Source organism: Pongo abelii, chromosome 3 (genome assembly GCF_028885655.2).
Source record: "Pongo abelii isolate AG06213 chromosome 3, NHGRI_mPonAbe1-v2.0_pri, whole genome shotgun sequence".
Lineage (NCBI taxonomy): Eukaryota > Metazoa > Chordata > Mammalia > Primates > Hominidae > Pongo > Pongo abelii.
In genome coordinates this window covers 51,483,715-51,504,340 of record NC_071988.2, presented here as the reverse complement: position 1 = coordinate 51,504,340, position 20,626 = coordinate 51,483,715, and the positions used below count along the sequence as shown (strand labels likewise).

The 20,626-nt window shown below is 37.1% G+C and overlaps 1 protein-coding gene across 7 annotated transcripts in view; it reads right to left on the bottom strand.

Moving 5' to 3' along the window:
* The window catches only part of EPHA5 (EPH receptor A5), a 361,246-nt gene extending 348,001 nt beyond the window's left edge, over window positions 1-13,245 (bottom strand). For 6 of the 7 annotated variants that reach the window (XM_002814747.6, XM_002814748.5, XM_009239966.4 and 3 more), the window contains exon 1: window positions 11,918-13,243. In XM_002814747.6, the coding sequence (XP_002814793.1) occupies window positions 11,918-12,098 (181 nt within the window). In that variant the 5' untranslated portion in view covers window positions 12,099-13,243. Of the gene's footprint in view, window positions 1-11,917 lie in introns of all 7 variants that reach the window. The other variant, XM_009239965.4, reaches the window with a different exon arrangement.
* Window positions 13,246-20,626: the final 7,381 nt, after the last annotated feature.

Below are 20,626 nucleotides of genomic sequence, written 5' to 3'. Positions count from 1 at the left end.
GTATTCTACTAACAGATTTCTTGGAATTAACTCACTTTGGTTGGCAAATCATAGAATCTTTCAGTTGGTAACTTTTCAGTTTAAGAAAGACTACAATACCAGAGATTCTGAACTCTATTAGTTATGGATTTATGAAAAGAGCTATGTTGGCTTCACCAGCAATACAGTAATGAGGTAAGCCTGGGTGTACTTAACAGCAGTGACTTTAAAGAAACAAATAAGTTACTTAATAATATTCATTCACTAAACACAAATGTATAGATTATAATAACATACTTCACTGATGCTCCATATGGAATAGCAAGCATTGGAGCTGGCACTCAGTGAGTTTACAGACAGGCAAGCTTTCTTCATATTGATACATTTGGTATATGCAAAAAAAAAAAAAAGATATTTTACTGCCAGTTTTTGTGGAACTAACTTGCTTTCTTTAGAAAATCATACTATTTCAGTGGCAATTCTCAGTTCAGAAGAGAGCTTTTTTTTCTAGTTAACCTTTACTTTTTACAGGGATCTCTCTTCTTATCAAAGATCAGAAATGTACAGACAAGCAAAAACACAATTCCATCTCAGTGTGATAGGCAACACCTAGAATAAAAATGGGCACACAGTCCTGGGAAAATCTTGTACAGACCTAGGCATAAATATCAAATTATTTAGTGAAGAAAAGAGGTGAGTGTTTCTGACTGAGCTCATAGGATCCTACTGCACTAAGAGCAGTTCTTCACTACCGGAGCTTGGAGTGCAGGGAAGGGGAACAGGCAGGAAAGGTGGGCCAGAAACAAAATACTGAGAACTTTGTACTCAGGCTCAAGTAGTTAGGTTTTATCCTGAGGGCACTGGAGGACTATTGAAAGGTTTTACCCTGGGAGTAAATAAGGGCTGCTTGAGCTATTGAGCTGAAGTCAAGTGTTTTTCTTCTGGCATTTCCATTTGCAATGAATATTAGACAGTACTCACTGACTAATGTAGAAAAGTAGACCTTGCTCAATGTCAGAGTGCCAACCCACACTGTTTTAATACATGTAATACTTAACATATATATTATTTACTATATGCTAGAACTTTTATGGAGCACATTATTAATAATAATTCAATCTTTTCAATTCTAAACCATATTGTTATAATAATCCCATTTCACAGACAAGAAAACGGAGACACAGAGAGGTTTACTAGCTTGCCTAAGTCACACAGCTCTAAGTAGTTGAGCCAGGTTCCTGAGCCCGTGTTTTTACCATTTTGCTATATCTCAGCTAAAATGTTGCACTGATTCTTCAGTAATAAGAAATTGGCTTTGATACTAGTTCTAATTTTTTAATAGATCAAACTCTCTTGTTTCAGTTCCCTAATTTATAACATTGAGCTTCTCTAATCTATTCTACAGGCCTACAAAATATTGATTATAAAATATTTAATATAACCTTGTATGTAAAGGAGGAAAAAAAGCATCCAAAGGGTTGGCTTGGACAGGAGATGAAAGGTGACTACATTTTCCAGGAAACCTTTCTGTCTTCTCTCTTGTTATAAAAAGTAGTGCTGCCCAAAACAATATAATCTATCATGAGTTAGAATAAAACTATTTTAAAAACTCTCCTCTATTTTTAACAGAGCAAGAGGTAGTGATCAGCAATAGATAGCACTTCTTAAACAATTTATTAGTAGGATTTTGGGTATGCAAGCCGAGATATAGAGTGTCTGGTCTGGGCTAGAGACTGGGAACTGGATTGTTTATACACTAGAGTAACAGAAAAAAAAAAAACAACAAAAAAAACAGGAAAGGTAAAGCATAGATGCCGTGAATTGGAAAGAGGAAAATATGTGGGAACGGTTCTCCCCTTGTGCCAGTGGGGAACTGGACAATGAAGAGAGAAGATGTTAATACGAGTTAAATTAGTGTGTAAGAGTATGATGACCAGTAGCTGATCAAGTGTTTAATGAGTGGGAAAAAATTATAGCTATGACTAAGTATGAGAGGAAATATCTCCAAGACTTCACATACATTTTTTAAGACTTGTTTTGAGGAAAATAAATGAATACATATGTAAACCACTTAGAACAATGTCCCCCACACAGTAAGTCAATAATAAATGTTAGTTATGATTACTTTATACACGTGTGCGCATTCGTGAGCCTGCAAACACATGCATACATTTTAAAAGCGGATCTAAATATAATACGTTCCAAATTTATTTTACCTGTTTATGCTCACCTAAGTAAAAAAGATAAGCCTTATTAAATTACATTAATACCTTTTGAAAACATAAAAATTCAATTATATTTCCAGTTAATATTTTTAACTCTGCAAATAATTGAACAGATGAGAAATCTACATATTTCAAACTAAAATTAGAGGTGTCGACTTACAATATTAGTAATTTCTAAGAATCTAATTCTTCCAACTGTCCACTTTCAGCAGCATTTCTCATGTCCTTTTAATGAATTTCCATACAGACTATATATATATACGACATTTTATACATATATGTGTGTATTTAAAAGTGAAACTGATAACATACTATTATTATAGGACTAAATATTCAAAATATTTGAATGTATTTCTTGATATGATTTGTGGCAAAAATTAAAAAAAAATTCTGCTCTCTACCAGTCTACCTGAGGGCAAATGAGGTAAAACACAACATTTACAACCCATGACCTTGTACTGATGGTTTCCATTTATTTCCTAATCAAATTCCAATATTCAATATTAAACAATGAGGAAAACCAACAGAAAATCAAGATAATGTCATGTGGTTGGTTTTCACCTTGGATAGCTCTATGGAAAATGTGCATATGAATTCCTTTTCTCAGATTGTTTTCCAAGCCTAGATTCCTTTTAATCATACAATGTAAGGAAGATGACGATCTGTGAGTGTGAAATCATACCTCAAATATTCTATATGTAGTAATAGGAGAAAGGGAGGAAAGACAGGGACTAACATTTTGGTGTACCCACTTGGCTTTAGGAAACGTACTAGGCTACGTAGGTACATTATTATTTTATTTTCACAGCAACCTTGTGGGTGTGCCTTTACATCTTCATTTTAACTGTGTGGAATCTGAGGTGGATGGTTCAAGACCATACCACTGTCTAAGACCATGGTTGAGCTGGGTTCCTGGTCTCTACATCTCCCCATTCTGAACTACCCCACAACAGGCATAATTATCATGAAGTTAATAAAAATTAAGCTACAGGACCCTCAAGGACATGGGCCACTTGAGGCATGAACAAAGTGTTCATAAAATCCATGTTTCTGTTAAACTTGCAAAGTAGAATATTTTTCTACTCCTTTTCTTAATGGAATTCCCTCACATAACATAATCTATTATTCTTATCCTTACCCAGCAAACAAAGAGTAACACGCAGAGACCACGTACGGCATTTATTCAGTTATATTCCCAGGCTTCCTCTGCTCCTCTACAACCTATATTTGTGTATTGCTCTAATAATTAGAAAATGGTTTTATTTCATTTGTTTTCCAGAGCAATTATATGAAGTAGGCAGTACCATTATTGCCGTAATACAGATAATTGAGTTGAAGTTTAAAATAAATATATATATAAGGGCCAAATAATTTAGAGTTAGTAAGTGTTAGAGACTAGCACAAACAAAAACTAAAACCATGTTCGTTTTTTAATTCAAAACAGTTAGATTTTCTTAACTGTTTTTGTTTGTACGCTTTTGTTGTTGTTGTTGTTGTTGATTTGTCTATACTTCCACTGCGACTAATTCTTCCCCTACTTTGTTTCACAAGTTTAAATAAAAAACAATGACTTCAAATCTGCATGACTAAGGTAATTTTGTTGTTGTTATTGTTGCCTTCCCTCTTTCTAGAGAAATCAAATACCATGGTTTGAAACTAGGCGTGGTTAAAATCCTTCAAACACAGCAGTTTTCAACTATCTTCTACCTCAGAAGTCTGGCTGTATACCCCCTCTTAGGACACCTAGTATGGCATTACTACACTGCCTAGAGCAAAACTCTTAAGTGAGATGACAGTGCATTGTCATCTTCCACGAGACTGGGCAGTCAGCCTCCCCTTTTCTGCTAGTACACATGGTGAAAGCTTTGGGTGAAAGTTAGAACTTGGCTTTCTAAGCAAGCTCCTGCTGTGGACTGCTGGGCTGAACTGGTGCCAGCCAGATCTGCCTACTGAGTTTGCCTTTCCATAGAAAAGACATTAACAAGCATCCTGGAAAGGGAAGGTGCTGTCATTGCAAAGTAAATAAGTTAGCTGTCTTATAAGAAAGGCAAAACCGACGGAGATGTCTTAAAAACTTCTGATGTATGAATTAAGTGAAAAAATGTATAACTGGGTTTGACACAATCTATTCTGTAGGCAGAGTCCCACAATTTATTTACAAGAAGACTATATATTATCTTCTTAACAAACACACAGTCTGAAATCTTGACTTCCTTGAGGGTGTTAGAACAAAACAGGCAGGGGCTCTTACCCTCTTAAATCATTTTGACTTAGTGGGGGATGGAAGGAGGGAGGAAGAGAAAGAGGGAAAGAGGAAGAGAGGAAGAGAGAGAGACATGACAAATGAAAATAAGAGTGTAAAATTAATAGAAGAGAAAAAAGACATTACCCATCTCTGAGTAAAAGAACAGACTGTATTTTCTCTAAATCTTCCAATACTTAGCCTGAAACATGTTTCCAAGTAGGAACATGTTCTTGCAAAGCATATGTAAAATATTTCAACCCTCAGGTTTTGGCTCTTTAATTTTTTTTATTTTTTACCAGAATCATTTACTTAACAGAGTTGTGTGGCTAGTTTATTTAGAACTGAAGACAAGCTTGATGAATGCAGAAGATGGCCTGGGCAATAGTCCAGCAACTAAAACATAATTAGAATTATCACAGACACTTTAATCCCAATTATTTAATCTGTGGGGTGTCCAACACAACAAGTGTTTGGCATAACTCAACAAAACAGATCTTACAGAGAAATAGAAGGAAAAAAAAAACCAACAACAAATGTATGAAACAAAATGAACTAGGGATTTATTTGTTCTTTTTTCATTAGGCTGGGGTTTTATCTTCAGGGTCATAGTAAAACAAATGTAAAATGAGAATGTGTGAGAGAGTGTGTGTGTGGGCAGGGGTGATATTTTTTAAAAATAAGATTGAAAACAATACTCAAAACTGTTATTAATATCAATTTTGTGGTGATACCACATTGACATCCCTCTCTCTACCCTTTCTTCCAGCCTTCCAACAACCTTTCCACACACTCAACACACATCCATGGGCACATACACCAAAATCCCAGGCAAGTTATTGCACTATGCTTAATAAACACACAACGATTAAAGGCATGAACACTTTATCACTGAGAGACACAGAGGAAAGAAGGCACGCCCTAGGTTCTACTTTTGTTCGACAAAGTTTTGTTATGCTCACCTATAGTATAACTAATAATTTAAGCGATATTAATAAAGTAACACATAAGCTGACCAGAGACTAAAGACTGCAAACCCTACAGGAAAAGAAGAGCTATAGAAAAGTTTAATTATGAATAGAATCTACTAGGACTTTTTAAACTGGGATACAATTAAATGGCACTCTAAAGGCAAAACATAGACACTTTTTTAAAAGAGGTTTTCAGGCAATTTTTAAATATAGAAATGACTGCTTATGGTTTCTTTAAATCACTATAAGTTTAAAATCATTTCACAAAGTTATACTAACATTAAAATGACAATAAATGTCATCATACCAAACCACAGAGTTTTTAAGAACTCCAAATGGGACACCTACTAAATTACAGTTTTATTTTATGACTTTATAACACCTGAGATTCTCATTAGGGATACTGGATGAAAATTTGAGCTTTTAGGGAAAAAAGAAAAAAAAAACAAGACCTTCAATTACTACAAATTTCACCAGACACAATTCAAATTCTTATGTATCTTATAGCACTTTTTCTTTCTGTTTATTTTTCTTTGCACTAACAGATTATATCAGATAACAATTGTTTAAGATGGTAATAAAATGGTTTAAATGCGATTTTTAAAATCTGATTCTTGAAATTAATTGATCAGAATTACATTTTAAACCACTCAATTAAATATTTCTTATTGTTATTATAATAGGAATTTTAAAATTAGAACCATATCTTTCTTTTATGTGATAAGAATAATTGCAATGAATAAATCTTCTGTATGGGAATTCTATAGGGTCAAAAGAAAAATGCAAATTCCAATAAAGTCTTAATATTCAAAAATAACTGCACCACTATTTATTTGGAGCTTCATGTGGAAATACCTATTTCACAGTACAATTTATATGACATCAGATTCTATTTTTGTAAAAGCTTCTTTATTACAAGAACATTTTGCATATGTTAATAAATGAATTGTCAAAAATAAGATGTTGTTCAAAATTTATATTTAAAATTGCTACACTGCTTCCATTTTTACCTTGCTCAAACACTTTAAAATCTATCTCATTAACTGAATACAAACAAATGTCTGAAAAGTCAGAAACTAAAAGTAAATATTAAATAGAGAAAAACTGTCCTAAGAATTCATGCTAATTGTTTTGGAAGTTCAAAACCACATACTTAAAAAATAGATCATTCATATTTTGAAATAAACATTTTCAATGGCACCAATTATTTAGACTAGATTTTCAACATCTAATAATTGTTAGTTTTCTAACTGTCATATCATGCCTTCAAAAATTGTTATTAGTACATCAGAAAATCTCTTGTTATTTATGTATTTTCTATCTCTAATGCATCTCACTCAATAAACATTTTGTTGATTACTTTAAAGATAGGTACTAATAATTTTTTCTAAAAAATATGAACCCATTTTAATCTGTGTTTACAAAGCCTTCAGAACTCACTTTGCTTTTTATCTAACTTTATGTACACCCATAGGAATATCTGTACCAATTACACAAGGATAGAACATATGATAAATTTTTAAAATCAGTTAACTATCCCATTAGGTATATAAGTACACAATGGACTATAATAACTCTTTTGAAGAAACCCTTATCTATCCTATGAATTACATAACTTTTGATAAAATAAATATGTATTTACTCAGAAGGGCACAGCAGTAGGAGCCATTCTCCACCTGAAATATACTCACTAGAGATATTATAACAGTAAGAATCATTCTGAGTTTCTCAGTAAGAGTTGACGTTTTTAGCTCTGATGTTGCTTTTATAATCACAATTCACTCTTTCTGAAAAGAAAAATGCAAATACTACGATCAATTTTTAATGATTAATAAGCAAGACGTGAAATTCAAACCTCAGTTAATTCTGATGCTTTATAAAAACCATTGTGAGCTATTTTAAGATTGTTTAAAATGATGTCATAATCTTTATGTAGGTACCCCTGCTAACTTAAATTGGAACTATTCATTGGTAAAGTAGAATATATTAAATATATGCTAATTTAAATTGAAAAAATAATGTCTAAAGAGTTATCAATAATTTGTTCAGCAATTATTTCTTTGAAGTATGAACATTAAATTTTTCTTTTGAAAAAAACATTAAATTTGACTCATAAAAAGGATAATAGATATAGTTAGCTAATATAACTATGTACATTATACTCTATTTTTACAGTCAAAGGTAGAAAGGTTTCTACCAAATGAAAAAGAAACTAATTGCCATTCAAACAAATACATTTAAAAAAGCACTCCAGACAAAGGAGATTCAAGTGGCAGGGTCAATCAACAAAAGTATGGGGGAAATAACTAAAGCATAGTTATTTTCTCAACAGTAGCAATCAATTCTGAATAAAATATTTAATTAAAAGGTTTGGAAATGTTTGCTATAAACAGCTATATCATTTCATTTTGATTTTGCATGTAAAGATACAAAAACACATACTCTAAGTGGTCACATTTTATAGAGCATAATAATATAAATAAATTATAGTAAATAATGTTCTTATAGGCCTAAAAAGTGAACCTTTTTTTCCATACCAACTATATTTTATGTGAATTGGAATAAAGAGCCAACAGTATTTCCAGATGACAATATTACAAGAAGAATATTTCCAATCAAAGAAAAATCTTTGTCTTAAATGCAGAAATTGCTCACTGTCCTCTCTGTCTTATATGAGTAAATGAAATCCTCTTACCTGTCACCCTAACACCCAAGAAGATCTTTGTCTACCTCAAAAGGAGCTTAAAATGTCAAGACCTAGGTCCCCTTTTCATGGTTTATTAAGCAAAAAGCCAAAACTATTCATGGTCCCTTGTAGTTTCAACAATCTATGATTCAAATACGGGTAATAGTTCTCTTTTCTTGTTCAGTAATGTCCTGGTGAGGAAATGATTTTACTGTCCTTTTTTCTGTGGGGTCCTGACAATTTATCTAAAAGGGAATGAATTACAACAGGATGACAAGGCCACAGAATAAAGCCATTTAGTTTTACAAATCTATTATGTCCTCCAGTCTATTTTATGGGCCTGGTTCTATTATAAGCCAAGAAAAACCCTAAAACAAACTTTTTTTTTTCCTTTTTTATCTTTCCAAGGAAAACATTTACAAGTTTATGATTGTTTTTCAGGAAGTTTAGCCTTTTCTTCCCACCTTATGTGTTTCTACCCCACTTTCTTAAACATACAAAACATTCAGAGACAAGAAACTGGACTTTTTAAATCCAAACTGCTGACAACTGTCAGAAGCACTTTACTGGGACATTACTGACTGTAGCTTCAATGAATTAAGCTTGATTCACTGCGGGTGAATCATTTTCAATGCAGAGCTGTTCAGCAGTAATTGGCCAAGAATCCCTGCTGTGAAAAGCACTTGTCAAATAATGCTTGTTTACAAATATATCTCCAGACAGCAAAAAAGTGGCAGTTACTGAATAAGTTCAGGGCCACCTCCAAAATTCATAGCAGTAGACATAAACCCTTTACTTACTAAATTTATTTAAATTTTCACTTGCAGATACACTTGCTAATATTTGTCCTGCTTGATCAGAGACAAGTCTGTTTCTAAATATACCTCCGAAATCTTTTATAATAAAAAAGTTTTGAATATTATACTGTAGATCAAAGGTTTCTTTCACATGTAGTTTATGACTAATATACTAAAACTACTAAGGATATATTTATCTTATAAATTGCTTAGAATTCAGACTAAAGGGTAAATTTGCCTCTTATTGTCTGCTATCCAACACATTCAAACATGCCAAATAAATACATTTCATATCAGTCCAAAATTCCAGATGTATGTTTGGCTTCTTCAATTCTGCTTGCTTATATCTAACAAAGTTAAATTTAAGAAATGACTACAATAGCAGCTATGAATATACACTTACATTTATTCTGTATGTTTTAAAACTTTTTTTTTTTCACATAATGGGAGCATTCATAATACACACACACATACAAACACAGTCTTTGGGAAATCACTAACCATCTATAGATTGCAGAAGTCAAATTATATAAGAAAAAGTGATTAATGAGTTCAGCATATACATCAAATCTTTCTGACCTTCCAAAGTCCCTCCAGAAGCAAACAAACAAATTGGAAAACTCTAATCTGAATCTCTAAAAAAGCCCAAACATTTTATGAATATTTTAGCATAAATAAATATTTTAATACACTCTGCTGCTCAGTTTATAGCAATAGCATGGAGAAACAAGAAGAGAAGAATCTATATTTCACAGAGCAGAAATAAAGATCTAGGATACTAGGTAGAAAGAGGGAAAACTGCTCAGCTGAGATAGGATGAATTAGATAATGACATAGATATTTACACAATTGTATTTCCAATTAAGTATAATAGTGACATATTACAAAATGTGCCCCAAACAGCAGGCTTTTTTCAGAGCACCAGGTGGTAAGGTACATCTCATTTTTGATTAGATCCCCAAGCCCCATCTCCGTGTAGTCCAAGTTTTGCTGTGTGACGGACTAGATGAGGTAAGACAATACAATCTGTGGGTGTTAAATCTGTAACAACAGCCAGGCTGTGTTCCACAAGATTCCAGATCTGCCTTCAACACCTTAGGAGACCGGCGCTATTTGCCCTTCCTTCTCTTTCCTTCTGCCTCTTCCTCCCTGCACAGTTTTGGCTCTTGTTCCCATTCAGTGTCACTCTCCCTGAGAATTCAATTCTTCCAATTTTCTAACCAAGAGCGACTCCCTTTCATCTCCACCTAAGTTCTCCCCTTCCATCACACCTGGAGAGAGGACTTGAAATCTAACGGAAACACGAAAGGATGAATGATACTACTGTTAAACCTCTTCAAATTCAAACGAGGATGCCCCTTTCGGTGGAATAACACAGTCAATAAAAGAGCCTCCTCTAAAGCTGTTATAATCCTCCAGACGTCTAACAGAATGAATTTAACATAAGGTGTTAATAAAAGGTCTACGACTCTCAAAAACATTTTTTCAACTTTATCAGAAAGGGAAAATGCCCAATTGTTTGGCTTAAGCATGAGAGATCACCTATATATGTATATAGATAAATGCAGATAAATACACATAAGCCTTTAATCAGCGTTTAAAAAATAAACTTAGAGGTTAAGGAGAAAGTTCATGGGATGAGGGTAAGGGAGCCTCTATCTGCCCTGCTTTCACACCCTTCTTTCAGAGCTGGCATTGCTGGGATACCAGCTCAGCGCCTTCTCCTACAGCGGACACTGAACCCATGCAAGTCACGAGGACACACACGACTCCACCACTCCTGCTTCATCTTTCCGGTCTAGTGTCCCGTGCCCAGGAGTGGAAGGAATTTCTGTAAGGTTTTGAGCCTCACGCGTCGCATCCACAGCCCCAAACCGAAACCGCACCATTCTAGCCAAAGGGAGTAGGTTTTTCTATGTTTTCATGGTGGAGCTGACAGATCTGGATCTGAGATACTGTTCCCGCCCCTCCGCGAGTAATGCGCCCTTGGGCTGAGACCCGAGCTCAGTCCGGGTGTGGGAGAGGAGCAAGTGCGGCTGGAGGGGACCCAAAGGTAGAGGGCTCAGGTCCAAAAGGCAGGCGGGCAGAGGGGCTGAGCACTGCTCCGGGAGCACGAAGAGCGACACAGGTGTTGTGCCCGCGCCGGTTCTACTCTCCCAGAAAAAGGCAGGGACAGTATTCTGGGTCTGGGGTAGGGAGGGGGACTGGGTACTCCCGGATCAGGTGCTGGCCAGAGCAGGTCTTTTCCCTCTTTAAGACATGCCCAGGTGGGTTTTAGCGGCAACTTCCTAGCAGCGACACAGCGACACTCCCCCTCGCCCCTCCTCCCGTGGCATCCCACCTTCTCGCCTTCTTCCACCTTGGCTTGAGTGTGACAACGAACTCCCCCAAGAAAAAGGGCACCCAACTGTGTGGGGCGCCTTCTGTCCTTCGCTATACCCCTCCCACGGGAAATAAAAGCTCCTGCCACCCACCCCAGAATAGCAGCTGGTGATGCCCTAAATAACAGCTCCCAGCAGGCACTTTCCCCAAAAATAAAAGCATCCAGCCACCCCCACAACGTTTCCCATCACTGGCCTCAAATAACGGTTTCTAAAAGCCCCACTGCTCCAGAGATCCTTGTCGCTGAGCTTGCAACAGTTTCCACTCCTTCAAGCCCGAAATGTCACTTCCCCACGCGCCTTAAGTGAGCCCTAGCCGCACCCATCCCCCTGGTACGAGCCTCGACCTCCTTTCCCCCAAGGTTTTCCACCTTCCCAGCCCCCCAACCAGCCTCTGTCCACACGCATGTTCCTTGCCCAGCACTCCGCAGCTAACGTCAAACAATGCAACCAAAAACCGCAGAGGGGAGCGAAAAGGCCAGTGGAAGGGGACGACAAATATCAATTTGAGATGAGAGTGAGATTTAGCCATTTAGTCTGCAGCAGTAGCGTCCAGCGCGCTGAGACCCGAACTCCCCAGGCCCCGCCTAGCCCCTCCGCCCCAGGTCGCCACGGTCCCCACCCCCATCTCCCTACCTTCGTTGCTGGGGCTGGCCAGGAGAGTCCGGAGTGCGGCGCACAGGAGAAGGCACGTCCAGAGGGGAGCCCGGCGAGGTGCAGAGTAGCAGCCGGCCAGGGACGCTGGGGTGATGGGGGTGTCGCCGCCGCCGCTTGGGGGCCGCCGGCGTCCCGCACCCCGGGGCCTCGAGCCCCGCATCTTCTCCGAGCCTCCTCCGCTGCCGCTGTCCTGCGCGGCTCAGTCCACCGCTTCGGCCTCGCGGAGCGGCCAAGGAAGACTCGGGAGTCCTCCTTGTCCCCCCGTGGGGTCCTAAGCCTTCTGGCACGCGGCTCCTCCAAATGTGGGAACCACGGATCCGCTGAGACAGCTGAAGTTTGCTTCTGGCTCCTCTCGCCTCCCCCTTTGGTGGGGTTAAATGAAATATTAGTTCTGGCTGCTAGTGCAGTTCTGGACTCGGATCAAGGGTGTCGAGAGGGTCCCGCGTCCTGTTCTTTCGCCTTTCAAAAATACTTTTTACGGATTGAGAATTTTTAAATGCCACTAGGGGAAAGGTGAAGGTTCTTTGCAGTCTTCAGTGTTGAAATGGACGAAGGTAAGGAAGACAAATCATTTTAAGACGAAATCCCCGATTTTTTAAAAAAAGGAGGAAAAAAGCAGGGCGGCTAAGGATAAAGAAAGAGGACTTGAGAAAATGTAGAGAATGAAAAACAGGAGAGCAGCGAGCAAAAGCAAAGATCCAGAGTTCAAAGAGCGTGGAAGAAGGAAATAGCTGCGGGCTGAGTGCTGACGAGGGGAGGGACTGACGGCGGCCGGCCGGCAAGAGCGCGGAGCTGCGCTGCGGCGGCCCAGGAGCTGCTGCGGTTCCCGCTGCTCGGGGAGCAGGCGGTGTGTGCGCGGCTGCGAAGGCGAGGTTGAAACTGCACCGCCAAGGCGCGCTCCTGCTGTGTCTGGAGCTCCGGCGTCTCCTCTGCCTCCCAGCTCAGCGCCTCCCACCCTCCTTTCCTCCTCCTCTTCCCAGCTCCCCCGCCCTCTGCTGCTCGCAGCCTCGCCAGTGAGAATCTACTGTAAGTGTGAGTTGCTTCGACGAAGTCACACACCCACGGAGGGAAGTAATCTGGAGGCTGCCTTGGTGAGTGTTGCCTAGCGGTCTCCGGGAAAGGGGCGTCTTCCTCCCGGGATAATTAGGGCGAGGAATCCTCCTGACGACGCTGGCGAGGACTGGGGTTCCCGGGAGGCGGAAGGGAGATCAGCCCCAGCTCAGCCGGCGGCCCTTAGAGACGCGGGTCCCTCCGTTTGGCATCTTGCCTGCTGCCCCTCACAGGCTGTGGCGTCAACAACCTTGTCGTCACATCGCCGCGCATTCGCAGGCTCTGCTGGTCCGTGGCTAGTTTCTTAAACACCCATACCGCTTACCGCTGCTGACCCTTTCTGTTCTTCCCATACTTTCATGGCTTGAATAGGATAATTACTCAACGTTTTCTTCAGAAGTGAATTGTAGAGTAAATAAAGAGGCGGTAGCTCTGTTTGAGATTTCAAGGAGTCAAAGAATTTGACTATTGAGATTTGTAGTGTGCCAGGTACTTTCAAAGGTGGCGATTTAATTCATTTATTTCATTGATAAAATGTTTTAGTATTTTAGAAATTGTACGATATGCAGATATACGACATACATTCCAGTGAAATTAGCCTCGGTCAAATAAATTCAGGGTTTTGAAAAATTAATTATTTTAATTGATTGTGCCCTATAGCATTGGGAGATTTACAAACAGTGAAAAAAAAAACAGTTAAAACAGTCAACTTTCTATGCTTCACCTCGATTATGTCTTTTCTTGCTTTAGTATATTCCCTCGATTTATTCATTCTTTCAAAGAGATACATTTGAAGGACAATTTTAGTATACAGGCATTAAAAAACAAAAGGCTGCAGAGAAAGCACTTACAGAAAGGTCTGATTTTAGAAGAAAGATATCTCATTTAATTTCATGTATAGTAACCACTGTAAAGCTTGGGCTTCCGTTCACACCTAATAAAGGTGAGTCAGCTCTCCAGTTTTGACATATCTAGAGCCTTGTTTGTCTTCACAATAAATTCCTCACAATCTTTAGCTGGTGACATTTGTTTTTTGTTTAAATATTTGCAATAAAGATGAAAGAATAAAGCAGCAGTGATGCAATTTTGTAAAGAGGTGAAAGCTCATCTTTGATTTCTTTTTTTCCTGAAATGTTTTGGCACCAGAAGTCTGAAAGCAGGTTCTTTCTATCATAATGTGCTCCAAATGGATGAAGCAAATTTAGAGGAAGAGCAGTGAATCAGTCTCTCAGTTTGGCAAAAAGTCTCACAGTGAGATGGAAAGTTAAAATTTATGTTTCTATTTGAGGACCATTCAAAATGTGAGCTCCCCTCTCCCCTACAATTATAATTGAGTTACTTAAAAATATGTAAGCAGAATACCAACTATGATATCTAAAGCCCAATATGTAATAAAACTAATATGAGTTTAATGGGGCTTTGAGCTCGTTCCTTTACTTCTACAGGCCTCAATATCCTCATCAGTAAAATGAGGAATTTGGAGAAGACAATCTTCAAGCCTTCTTCCCTTTCGTTGGTTGCATGTCTATGTGACTACCCTGTTCATCTGTCTCCAATTATTTACTATTGGCCACAAAATAACCAAATTTTTCAGCCTAGAATTTAAAGCCTTCTACCACAAATGGTTTAAATATATTTTTTATTCTATACCACAATGTTAGACTCAATTTTCCCCTAAATTACCTCATGCCTCTCTGATTTTTCTGTCTGTCATTCCATTCTAAAGAAATCCCATCCACCTCTGGAAATATTTACCCCCCACCCCCACCCCACCACAACACACACACACACACACACACACACACACGCACACACACAGATACTGTTGTCATCTAAATCATACCCAGTGTCCTGGGAGAGCCAGGCACTCAAGCCTAAATTCTTCTTTTCCCAACAAAAAAGTTACTTCGTTCTCCTCCTCAAAGTACTCATAGCTTTACATAAATCAACACAATGCCAATATTTTCTGAATCAAAGGTGGAGTAAAATTGTCTAACTATATCTAAAGAGAAGAAAGACAGAATTTAAATCTGGTTTGTCAAAGAAAACCTGGGACGCTGGTCAGCATGGGCATAATTGTGTTATCTTCTCCCAACATTGCTAAGTTACATGACTGAGAATACAGAAAGCAAAATTCTTTGTATTCTCCACCTTAAATTGCAGCCATCTTTCTCATAGTTCTTTAATAATATTGATTACACATCTCTGAAAGAATGAACAGCTGTAAAGTTCATTGAAGCTGTAAAGTTCATGAAGTTCTGATGACAACAGTGAACATCATTTTTTGGTCTAAGGAGGGTTAATCAGAAAAGGTAATGGTGGTGGTTTGACTTGGACTTCAATCTCCAAGGAGATTCACATTTGGCCACCTGTTAATGTCTTGGCATGTTAATACTTTTTTTTAACACAATTACATTGAACCATGGCATTACATGAAAATTAGATTTGGTTTATATTTTTCTCTTATACTTATCGTTTTGCACAACAAAAGGCTAAGCCATCGATATTGGTTTTGGCGCCCTATTGTTTGCATTTCTCATTGCTTGGAATGGCTACTATGACCTTAAAAGATGAAAGTGGTTAGTGTCTCCCAAGATTTCTGCTTTTATGTGACTTCAGTACTAAGTTTTCCCGAAGAAAGGATATTCAAAGTAACCTTGATAAGGTGCCTTGAATGTTTACTAACCTCGTAAAGAGTTTTAATATTATAGTTAGGTTCAGTGTATCAATAAGCCCAAATATATCTTCCCTGCATTCAAAGATTCAAGAAAAGTAATTTTAACAGAAAACCTTGCTAGTTTTTCCTGAATATTTGCTATGTGTAAAGCATTATGTGACGTTTTTACCTTAACTATTTTACTTAATGCTGACACTTCAACCCTGATGTTGGTGTAATTATTATCCCCATGTTAATGATGAGAAAACTGAGGAAATGCGATTAGGTGACCCAAGTAGTCTCATAGCTGGTAAGACATGGAAACTTTCACCCATGGCATTGAGTCTATTGGAGAAAAGTCCTGCATAACAGAAGTAAAGAATAAATTTGATAACCAGATTGATCAGAAAAAGGGAACTACCCCAAAATTCTGCATGAATGGGAGCAATGAATACATGAAAATATTTCAATTTTCAGGTTTAAGTCTAAAAGCGATTTTCAAAATAGGTAGTATAGGTCAGATAAATGAATAGGAGAAAACAAGAAATGAAGGATCATAAGCAAGCATTACTTAAAGAAAAATACTGTTTCATGTACATAAAAACATGCACACGATTTGTTTGTGTACAATGAAGACAATGGACCAAATCAAGGAAATAACAAGATTGACGTCTGTGGTCAGATAATATTAGCTCAACACATGGCACACAGCCCCTTTAAACCATGGTAAAAAGTATACAGTCTTTACTAAAACAATTTAAATAAAACTCCATAAACTCAAGAACATTTTTCCTCTCATGTTATATAATTGTAGCAATTTTTTACAAATCAGTTTTAAATGTTTTTGTCACTTAGCTAGATTCTTTCGTTGGGGGAATTAGGTGAAAAATACAAGCAAAGCAAAATTTTAACCCATGGTAGATTTTAGATGACAAATTATATGATACCCTAATGAAACGACAAGATACCCTAAAGAAGTTAAGTTTTCAGATTCATAATTTTCTAAAGAGGATAGATGTATGGTGATATTAATTATTTTGATCTCAAAGGTAAATATTGACTAAAATATATTTAAGCAATCAATAACTCTTGAAGCTTACAACATAGATAATACTGTAATATATCCATAATTGTGTATATTGTGTTTTAAGTTAATGAACATAAAACAGCAAATATTTTTTGTTTAGTATTATTTCTTAAGCATTTTTTCCTGAAGTCCTAGAATCTCTTCTTTTTGCTAATGACTCACATTTCTACCTATCAATGTGAAATTAAATTATACTTAAATTTAACAAGTTATCAGATGAGTGTTTAATTAAAAAATAATGCATTAATACTATTTAAATAAATTAATGAGGATATAAATATAGAAAGTATTTTATAACTTAACAATACATGAAATGCTTACTCATCAGAAATTTCAGTTATTAAAGATGTCCATATCACAATCAGCACTCTTTTTGTCTCTTTTCTGTCAATATTGAGAACAGAATAAAGTTGTCACACTGTTCGTGATTATTAATAGGAAGTTATGTAGCAAAGAAGAAAGAATAAGATGTTCAAATGAATGACGGTGAGCCGAAGAGATATGGTGGTTGCTGGTGGTGGTGGTTTCTTCTTTAATCATTCTTTTATCAATGTGCTAGGATTGCAGACGTTGCAGCATAGCATGAGGCCAAGGCTACCGGAGTTTATGATGAGCCAAATTGACTTGCCAGGAAGTTCTTTGGTTGTTGTTTGCATCCAGCATCTCGGATAACTGGCATCAGATGAAGATGTGAATGCTGGGATAATACGGACTTTTGGGACTGAAAATGTGGGAAATGTGTGGACATAAGAGTCAGAAATTTGAAGTAACACTACAGTTAGAGTTAAAATTCTACTTATTTTAACCTGTTTTCTGGACTCCAAAAGTATTTGCAAATATGTGAAAAATAAGCTGTAATATTTTTCACATTCAGAGAACTGTTTATTAATCTCAGTTGATATTTGACTTGAAATTGATAGCTAATCTACTCATACAAAAACATATTTTATAAAATAATTACTATAATTTGCTAGGGGAAAACTGATCAATTTTTTCAATAGCATAAATAATAAAGGGGTACATCTGCAACTAGGATTTTTTTTTTTTTTTGAGGCAGAGTCTCCCTCTGTTGCCCAGGCTAGAGTGTATAGAGTGCAATGGCTGGATCATAGTTCACTGTAGCCTGGAACTCCTGGCCTGCAGTGATACTCCTATGTCAGCCTCCCAAGTAGCCAGCAATACAGCCTCCCTAGTAGCTGGGAGTCCAGCCCAGGCTTTTGATACCACTGTTCATTGTCTGTTGAACAAGCTTCTAGCTAAAAGTTAGCAGTGATAATCTCATGTACTCTGATATGCTGTTCATGGGATGTTAATCTGAAACATCTTTATTATCGTTGTTTCAAAATAACATCAAATGCTTTTAAGGTATGCATAGTTTCAGATCTAGCAATTACATTTTTTATATTGTAAGTAAATTAAAATGGGCCAAAAGATTAAACATAGTGGTATTTTTAACTGATAAAAACCAGAAGTGTTCTAATCTTTAATATGAAATGGTTAATATATTATAGTATGTTTATATAATAGAATATTATGGGATCATTTTTTAAAATTTTATTTATTTATTTATTTATTTATTTATTGAAACAGACACTCTGTCACCAGGCTGGAGTGCAGTAGTGCAATCAGAGCTCACTGTAACCTTGAACTTCTGGGCTGGCGCTACCGGCTTGCAGTACTATACCTGGCTAATTTTTTTACATTTTTTATAGAGATGGGTATCTCACTTTGTCCAGGCAGGTCTTGAACTCCTGGCCTCAAGCCATCCTCCCACCTCAGCCTCCCAAAATGCTGTGATTACACGTGTGAGCCACAAAGCCCAGGAGGACCATTTAAATACGAGAATATATATATATAATATATAAAAAAAATACTTTCATACTTTGATATTTAAAGCTATCTTTATATATAAAGAGATATATAAATATATAAATATATAAAGAAATATATAAATTTATAAATAAATATATGTATATAAATATATATATGTGCGTGTATATATATATGTATGTATACATATAAAGCCTGGCTAATAAAAAGCAAACTTTTTTAAGTTTGAAAAGCTATATCCCATTATTGACATTTGTATATGACTGGTGGGATGAATTGAATTTATTTTTATACTTTTAATTTTTGCATTTTCAATAATTAGCATTTATAACATATAACAATAGAAAAACATGAGTAAAAAAAAAAATCCTAAGCCAGGCGCAGTGGCCCATGCCTATAATCACAGCACTTTGGGAGGCTGAGGCAGGTGGATCACCTGAGGTCAGGAGTTCAAGACTAGCCTGGCCAACTTGGTAAAACCTCATCTCTACCAAAAATACAAAAACTAGCTGGGTGTGGTTGTAGGCACCTGTAATCCTGGCTCCTCAGGAGGCTGAGTCAGGAGAATCGCTTGAACCCAGGAGGCGGAGGTCACATGAACTAAGATTTTGCCACAGCATTCCAGCCTGGGCGACAGAGCAAGGCTCTGTCTTGAAAAACAAAAGCAAAAACAAATCTGACATGAAAATGTATATGCAGTCATCAATACACACACACAAACACACACGCACACACGAGAGAGAGAGAGAGAACAGGGAAGAAAAAAATAAAAAGAAGGTGGAAGAGAAGGAGAGACAGAAGAGAGTACAAAGATGCTAATAATTAGTAACTTTATATTACCAAAAAATAGTAAAGTAAAAATTACTTTAATTAGCCTCTTGCCCCTATTATAAAAAGAGTTAGGTACAATACTTTTTTGACTTAATCATTTTCTGTCCACAGAAAATGTATCCACAACGTTTACAAGTCTTTAAAATTCCTAGGATGCATGATTTGTGTTGTGTACCTCATGTTTCAATGTATTTTCCCACTAAATTTTCCAGCACACTAACTTTATTGACTGTAGTTCTAATTCTGTTTTCTTTCCACACTGGTTTACCTCATAATTGATAACATTCCTCTTCTTCGCTATCGTATGTGTAGGTTATGAATAGTTAATTTTCTTGAAATATGTGAAACAGGAGAAGACTATATCACAGAATTAGTAAAAATTGAAATTTCACTTCCTAAAGTTTTGTGGTGTGAGATTGGTGTGGTTTGGCTGTGTCCCCACCCAAATCTCACCTTGAATTGTAGTAATCTCCATGTCTCAAGGATAGGGCCAGATGGAGATAATTGAATCATGGAGGTGGTTTCCCCCATACTATTCTCATTGTAGTGAATAAGTCTCACGAGATCTCATAGAGCTATAAATGGGAGTTCACCTGCACAAGGTCTCTTACTTGCTGCCATGCAAGATTTGACTTTGCTCCTCATTTGTCTTCAGCCATGATTGTGAGGCCTCCCAAACCATGTGAAAGTGTAAGTCAATTAAACCTCTTTCCTTTATAAATTCCTTTATGTTTTTATTAGCGGGATAAAAACTGACTAATATAGTAAATTTGTACCAGGGGTGTGGTGCTTCTGTACCAGGGGTGTGGTGCTTCTGTAAAGATACCCAAAAATGTTGAATCGCCTCTGGAACTGGGTAACAGGCAGAGAGGCTGGAACAGTTTGGAGGGCTCAGAAGAAGACAGGAAGATGGAATGTTTATAACTTCCTAGAGACTTGTTGAATGGCTTTGACAAAAATGCTGATAGTGATATTGACAATAAAGTCCAGGATGAGGTGGTCTCAGATGGAGAAGGGGAACTTGTTGGGAACTGGAGCAAACATGACTCTTGCTAAGTTTAAGCAAAGAGACTGGCGGCATTTTGCCCCTGCCCTAGAGATTTGTGGAACTTTGAACTTGAGAGATGATTTAGAGCATCTGGTGGAAGAAATTTCTAAGCAGCAAAGCAGTCCAGAGGTGACTTGGGTACTGTTAAAAGCGTTCAGTTTTATGTATTCACAAATATATGATTTG